Source organism: Vespa velutina, chromosome 10 (genome assembly GCF_912470025.1).
Source record: "Vespa velutina chromosome 10, iVesVel2.1, whole genome shotgun sequence".
Lineage (NCBI taxonomy): Eukaryota > Metazoa > Arthropoda > Insecta > Hymenoptera > Vespidae > Vespa > Vespa velutina.
Window position 1 is genome coordinate 1,231,073 of NC_062197.1, and position 7,500 is coordinate 1,238,572.

Here is a 7,500-nt window from a genome sequence, read left to right on the forward strand (position 1 = left end):
GGGCTGCTTTCGAGAAGGTTGAAATCCGAGACGAGTCTTTTCCAACGCGGAAAGGAAAGATCGAAGGGTGACTAAGGTGAAGGATAGTCGAAGAAAGATGCTCTCTCTCTCTCTCTCTCTCTCTCTCTCTCATTCTTCTTCTCTTTGGTGGGGGTGGGTATACTAGAATCTACTAGAGAGTTTGCCGGGGTGCTCTTCTCGTTATACCGACTCAAATGTTGATCGAAGCAAAGAGAGCGAAAGAGAGCGAGAGAGAGAGAGAGAGAGAGAGAGAGAGTGTATGTGTGAGAGAGAGAGAGAGAGAGAGAGAGAGGGTCGAAAAGAGAAGAGAAGAGAAGAGAGACCGGCAGATGGTCGGCGTGGACCCCGACGTGGGAAGCTCCGAATTCTCCGAGTTCCCACAGCCAGAATGCACCTGCCCTACCCCCACTCTAACACCCCGTCCTGCCGGGACGGCTTATATAAGGGCCGGGGTTGCTCGTCTAAGGCATCATTCGCTCACTAGCGCTTCGCTGAAAAGCATCAGAAAAACGTATAAAAAGCAGCGTATAAGCGAGATAGATATATTATCATATCGATCACGCCGTTCACGTTTTCGAGAGGCACTCATATACATATTGCATACAAATATATCTATATATATATATATGTATATACGTACATATGTATATATATATGCACATATATAGACATATACATTTGTATCGACTTTAATCGTATAAGTCGGTCGTAGTCGTCTTCTTCTCGCGTTCCGACCAAAGAGTTTGCACGGAAAACCGGTTCAGTGCGCGGGTTCCGTGGTGGAAGAAGAAGAAAAAGAAGAAGAAGAACAAGAAAACCGACGAGTGAAAAGGAACGACAAGAGAGAAAACAAGAAGAGAAAAAGATGGCTGCCACCACTATGAGCCACGTGTTCGAATACGAGAACGAGTTGAACGATAACTTATACAATCTTAAGATGTCGGGCAACAACAAGGCCAGCAGCAACGGGACCAAAAGCATGAGGAGGATGTTGAAACCCCTGTTACGTTTGCTCAAAAAGAAAACGGGCAAGGGCAAATACGGTAAGGGCCAAAAAGCCATGCCGCAATCAGAGATCTTCACCGAGGAGGTCGACAATCAGAACAACGCGAACGAGGCATTGGAAAGAAGATTATTGGCCGAACTCCAAGATGCTGAGGAGGGTGCAGCCATCACCGTTTGTCTTGACGGTCAAATGACAGTCGTGCCGGTTGTTCCTGGTCAGTGTTACGTCCCTGTACACTTTGCTCACACCCACGCTGGTGACTTTTATTGGACGACCCTCAGCCTCGCGGACAGTGATCTCTGCTACAAGGAACGAGCTTTCTCGCAATACCAAACACCGGAGATGCAAGTCGCGTGAAAGCAAGCCTGTCCGCATGTCATAATGCATTCCTTCGATCTCCATCATCATTATTATCATCATCATCATCCTGATGGTCCATCTCACTTGGACTCTATAACTTTAATTAAAGTCAAAGATATTGTTGTTGAGAGAGCAACGCAATAGAAATAAATCGAGATCGCGCCTCGGCCTATACATAAGAAACTTTAAGATAAGATACATCGACACTGTGATCCATAGTTTAAATAGATAGAGAAATAGATTTTAATTTATATGAAGACATACGGCAAGACTTTTCCATTGTGTATTCCTAGAGATACGTTAATACGATAAGTCTGACTCGAGATTAAAAGGGTTGGACGATTGAAGAGATTCTAGTAGTGTTCTATATACATATTGTATATTATTTTTTTTCTCCTTTATTTTTTTTTTTTTTTTTTTTTATCTCGCGATGATATCGATCGCAATTGTGATAATCTCTGTACCTATTCAGAATATATTAGATATATTTATAATCTAGCATATCCATATTGTGATATTGGCTTTAAAATATACCGCCATGGATCGGCGGCAATTTCCTAATGTCTTCCAAGTATTTTTAATAAAACATTATAAACAAATTCTATTGTTGTTGTGTCGATTGAAAGAGCCATCCCTTACCTTGACCTTGATTAACTTTACGTTTATTTTTTAATGTATAATACTTAAGTAAATAACCGCATATAAATCTGGTAATAAAGAAAAAGAAAAACTCGAAGAAGAGACAACAAGTTCAGAGACTCTTCTGAGAGATTCTTATTTTCAAAATGCATGCATTTACGATCTTTCGTGTGTATAAAAAAAAAAAAAAAAAAAAAGAGATCGAAAATTTCTTTCGAAAGGTTTGGTTAAACAAAACGAAACAAAAAAATTAATCTTTAAAATATTTATACGATGAACTTTTATTGTAACATATTTTATATCAACATATGTATATACGTTGATTACGAATAGACGAAAATTGTGAACACGTGGACGTCGCATATGGTTCGCACACATGTTCAAAGGTAGGACGAACGAGTGCATGAATTCACATGATTTTCCGTAGCATAGTTTGGATCGGAGGGGAGAATTTGGTTGGACGACCCTCTAGTGACGAAAAAAAAAAAAAAAAAAAAAAAGAATGAAAGATAACAAAAGGACACTAAGGTGCCCGATGACCGTATACATCCAATGATAATAGAATAACAGTAAGGGTGAATATTTCAAGTAGGGGGATAATCTCGATAGGGTTAATTCAATATCGTATTTATTTAACGGTTAGTATAACAGCAAATCCATGGGATTGACGCTCTTATATGCGCGTATGGCTCTATCAAACGATTAAGAATCATTGTAACACAAGCGGGAAGTATAGAAAATAGAGGGGAGAAAAAAGAAGATCGTATAAAAAATAAATTCATCGACGAATCGTGATGCACTTGCTAATAAATAAATAAATAAATAAATAAATAAATAAATAAATAACAAAAAAAAAGAAAAGAAAGAAAGAAAAAAACAAAAAATGTGAAAAAAAAGAGTAAAGAAAAATTTTGATTAGAAATGTTAGAACGAGCGAGATAAAATAGATACATTATGAAGCCGAGGGTTGGCGTGTCGAGCCTGAAGGGTAGGCAATCCTTCGTACAACCCTGTATTAGAAACATTCGGCCTGACTCGCGTTACGAAGACGAAGAGCTAAAAGATGCATCTTTGACACTTTCTAAAGTGACGAAATATTTTCTTATTTGTTACGTCGAAGGAGAAGAAGGAAAAAGAAAGAAAAAATAAAAAAAAAAAAGAAAGAAAGAGAAAGAGAGAAAGGGAGAAATTATCAGTCCATAATTATATCGAAATGTCTCTTTTTTTCATTTCACTGGATCGTACATACCTCTCTTAAGTAGATCGATTAAAGTATGGTACCAGTCAGTGTCATACCATCAGTGTCGCGTGAACGAGAGAAATAAAACGATAAAGAGAGAGAGAGAGGGGGGGGAGGGGAGGGAGAGAGAGAAAAAAAAGAGAATTTTTAATCGAAATAACAGAGAGGACAAATTCGGGATTATTTCGAAAGGGATAAAAACATTTCCCGATCGTGCCTCTTTACCATCGGAAATTTATCGGAATGGGAAATCGTTAAAGAGAGATCGTTAACGCTTACCAAGCCAATAATCATTCGTTGACGGACGTGCAAAATTATTCAATCAATTTTCGCAGACATTCATGAGATACAAAGAGAAAGAGAGAGAGAGAGAGAGAGAGAAAGAGAGAAACATATAAGGTAAGATAAGACGACTCAAGGCGATTCATGCCTAAAAACGTTAAACGATATCATATTATTGTTAGTTTTTCCGTTTGGCCAATGTAAAAAAAAGAAAAAAAGAGGTAGAAAAAAAATTAAAAAGAAAGAAAAAGAGAGAGAGAGAGAGAGAGAGAGAGAGGAAATAATCGAATCGTCTTACTTTCGCCAGTCAACAGGAGAGAGAAAAAGAAGCACGTGTCGCGCCGCAAAATCGTCTTTCTCTTTCTCTTTTTCTTTCTCTCTCTCTCTCTCTCTCTCTCTCTATCTCTCTGTCGGTCGTTCCGCTCGTGCCAGAGAACACGGTCTCTCACTGTGGTGCCCGTTTCCCACGGCCCCGATCGCGGCCGTATAAATACGCGCACGCGATGCGGACGGCCGCGTGTGCACGCACGCGTGTCGCCTTCGTTCCCCGACTAACAACCTTCGAACTTTGCCACGTAACTGAGAATATACATAAAACCTATACCTATACATATATCTATGCAAGAGTTTCTATCGGATAACTTTAGGTATTTATGTATGTATGTATGTATTTATGCATGTATGTATGTATCTATGTATGTATGTATGTATGTATGTATGTATGTATGTATGTGTGTGACTGGGTGTTTCTTTAGAAAAGCGATTTATGTATCTTTCCATGGGCACAGCGCGCCGCCTTTTCCGGTTGGCCTTATCGCGCGCCTTTTCTATACTAACTCTCCTCCTCTAATCGTAAATCACGTTCTTACAATGTAACAACGCGATTAGAATGTCGATGTTAAGATTCCGGAAAAGAGCTTAAAGGAGAATCGATACAGTCGGACAATGTGATCGAGATTATATGTAAATTAAATCGGGATTTATCGTACTGTAATCGAAGTTGTTCGAGACTTGAAAAGAAAAGAAAAAGGAAAAAAAAAAAAAAAAAAAGAAAAGAAAAGCAAAAGAAAGAGAAAAAGGAAAAGGAAGAAAGAGGAATTAACAAAAAACAAAAAAAAAAAAAAAAAAGGAAAAAAAAATATATCACTTTATAGGCTTTTAAATCGATTTGCAGTTTCCTCGAGATATCTATCTTACATACCTAAATTGTCTCTCGACGATAATCTTGAAATATCAGAAAAAATTCTTGAAATGTCAGAAAATCACTGTTTAACATACATCTTCTTCTGTAGAGAAACTTCCTTTTAATCGTTTGCCTTCTCTCTTTCTCTCTATTTCTCTTTCTCCTTTGACACTTTACAAATCACTCTAAGGAACTAAGTGTTACAAATGAACCTTCTAATGAAATCGACCGAGACAGTCACACGAACGTGTGTAGAACCTTTACTATTAACCGATACATACGCATATGCGTGTGTACGATACGTATATATATACATATATATATATATATACGTATATATGATTAGAACGATTAGTCATTCATAGTTCGTTCTTTAGGCTTGCGCAAAAGAAATAGTCGTGCCAATGCCAGTATTATCTCGTTGCCAAAAGTGAAACATGACAAAGAAAATAAAAGATCAGTTCTACGAAGTATAGACGAAAAAAATTAGATGTGCAATGAAATTTTAGATTACTGATTAATAATGATGATCTCATATCATCGACGCGCGAAACTGTGTATCATCGTATCGTCTATAAAAAGAAAAATAGAGAGACAAAAAAAAAAAAAAAAGAAAGAGAAGAAGTAGTAGAAAAAACAGAAACGAAGAGAAGTTTAATTCTCTCTGAAAAATTATTTTCAAAAATTATTTCAAGCGATTTCTCGCTTCCGGCTTTAAATATAAATTGCGAATCTACGTAGGTACGGACGTTCTCGCTCGATATAATCACTCTAATCGTGATCTATGCGACCGGATATACTACTCGAACTAGTCATTCTAATCACACTCTAACAGGATAAAATAATTAACCAAGATATTACGTATAATTGTGAAATTTTAGACCTTCGTTTCTATACGAACGAACGCAAATATTGTATAAGTATTAAATATTGAGTAAATTCAAATGAGATAAAAATATAAAATATTTTCCATAAATCATTCTTGCAACGGAAGTTGGGGTATATTAAAGGAGAAAAAAAAAAATAATAATAATAATAATAATAAAAATAAAAAGAAAGAAAAAGTAAAGAGAGAGAGAGAGAGAGAGAGAGAGAGGAAGAGAAAAAAAATGAGAAAAGTAAAAATAAAAACGAAAAAAAAAAAAAATTTCTTTAAATAAAAATAAAAGCGGAAGATAAAAAGAAATGGAAAATAGTATTAATATCGCATTTGGACGTACATAAATGTACATAAGAAATTATCCTATGTTGTAGAGATAAAAGGACGAAATGGTCAACCGTGAGAAAATATGCATTATATGTATGTAAGACAAGTAATCAAGTAAATAAGCGTAAAAACGCGTGTATCTATCTCTATCGGATCGAACGAAAAATTCTATCGATTTTTCGTAGCCGATGAATTTTTAATTCGTTCGAGTTAACATTAATTATCTTTAATGTTATGCCACAGAGAAAGCTAGTTTTAAATATTTCTCCGTTCATGTTGACCTTCTTTTATTATTATTATTATTATTATTATTATTATTATTATTATTATTATTATTAAATTCATTATCAAAAAAAAAATCGATGAGACCATGAGACACGACAATTGTTAAAGGGAAGAGAAAAAGGTTTATCGAAATAAATAGGGAAAGAGAGAGAGAGAGAGAGAGAGAAAAAAAAAAGAAAAAAGGAATCGAACGAAAAATCTTCTGCGAAGTTACGACATATCAAACTGAATGATCTGCAATAGAGAGGAAAACAAATATGAAAGAACGAACGTATCAAAGAACACGATCTCTCTCTCTCTCTCTCTCTCTCTCTCTCTCTCACTCTCTCTCGTTCTACTTCGATAATAAAAAGCTCGATGAAGAGGAAGCGGAAAATAAGAAGGAGGAAGGTGAAAGAGAGATAGAAAGATAGAGAGGGAGAGAGGAGAGAGAGAGAGAGAGAAAGGGAGAGAGAGAGAGAGAGAGAGAGAGAGAGAGAGTGAACGGACACGGACGATGATTATCAACGACTGGTGCGGATTATACGGTGGATTGCCGCGGGAGCTAAATCATTTGCTCGCTCTCGTTCTCGCTCGCTCGTTCATTCGTTCGTTCTCGCTCGCGTCATGCTCGTGCCTAACTCGCGCGAGCCTCGAAGCCACGTGAGAGAGGACGCCCATAGACACACGACCGGTACAGTCCAGTAGAATCAATGGAGAAGAAGGCCAGCCCTCTTTCATCTCATCAATCTAAACCATTGCGATTAAGGCAACGTTCTAATTTTTATTATTCTCTTGAAATTTCATTCATACGACATTTTTATTCGTAATGATAAAACGTCGATAAAGCGTTTTTCATTTTCTCTTATAAATTCCTAATCTACGTGTTACATATATATATATATATATATAAATATATAAATTTTTTTTTTGATTAAGTAGAACATATAACTCACCTATACTAATTTCTTTAATCTTGTTATTTGTTCTGTTTTTTCTTGGTACAATTTTTTATGTTCTCCTTTCAACTGTTCTCCTCGTTCCCTCCTTCCCCTTCTCACCCACCCCAAGAGAGGACTGTTTTTATTACGACGGAGCATATGTAATAACGTAATACCGGTTTAAATGCTTATCGGATTTAAATGTAACGACTTATTAAATGAAATTACGCAGAGACAGTTGTAGTCGCTTTATTACGAAGTTAATAAACGAGTCAACGTCGAAGCTTTTTCTTAAGTATACTAATATAATATGAATGGTTGTAGGAAGCTAAATGAAAAGGCGCTATTCGAGAGAAA

General features: G+C 36.4%; 2 protein-coding genes across 2 annotated transcripts in view; one reads left to right on the top strand and one right to left on the bottom strand.

Moving 5' to 3' along the window:
- LOC124952219 overlaps positions 1–7,500 on the bottom strand; it is a 143,449-nt gene that overhangs the window by 104,658 nt on the left and 31,291 nt on the right. The window lies entirely within an intron of this gene.
- LOC124952407 lies at positions 485–1,986 on the top strand. The gene has a single exon (XM_047502234.1). The coding sequence runs from the start codon at positions 887–889 to the stop codon at positions 1,382–1,384; it is 498 nt and encodes a 165-aa protein (XP_047358190.1). The 5' UTR covers positions 485–886; the 3' UTR covers positions 1,385–1,986.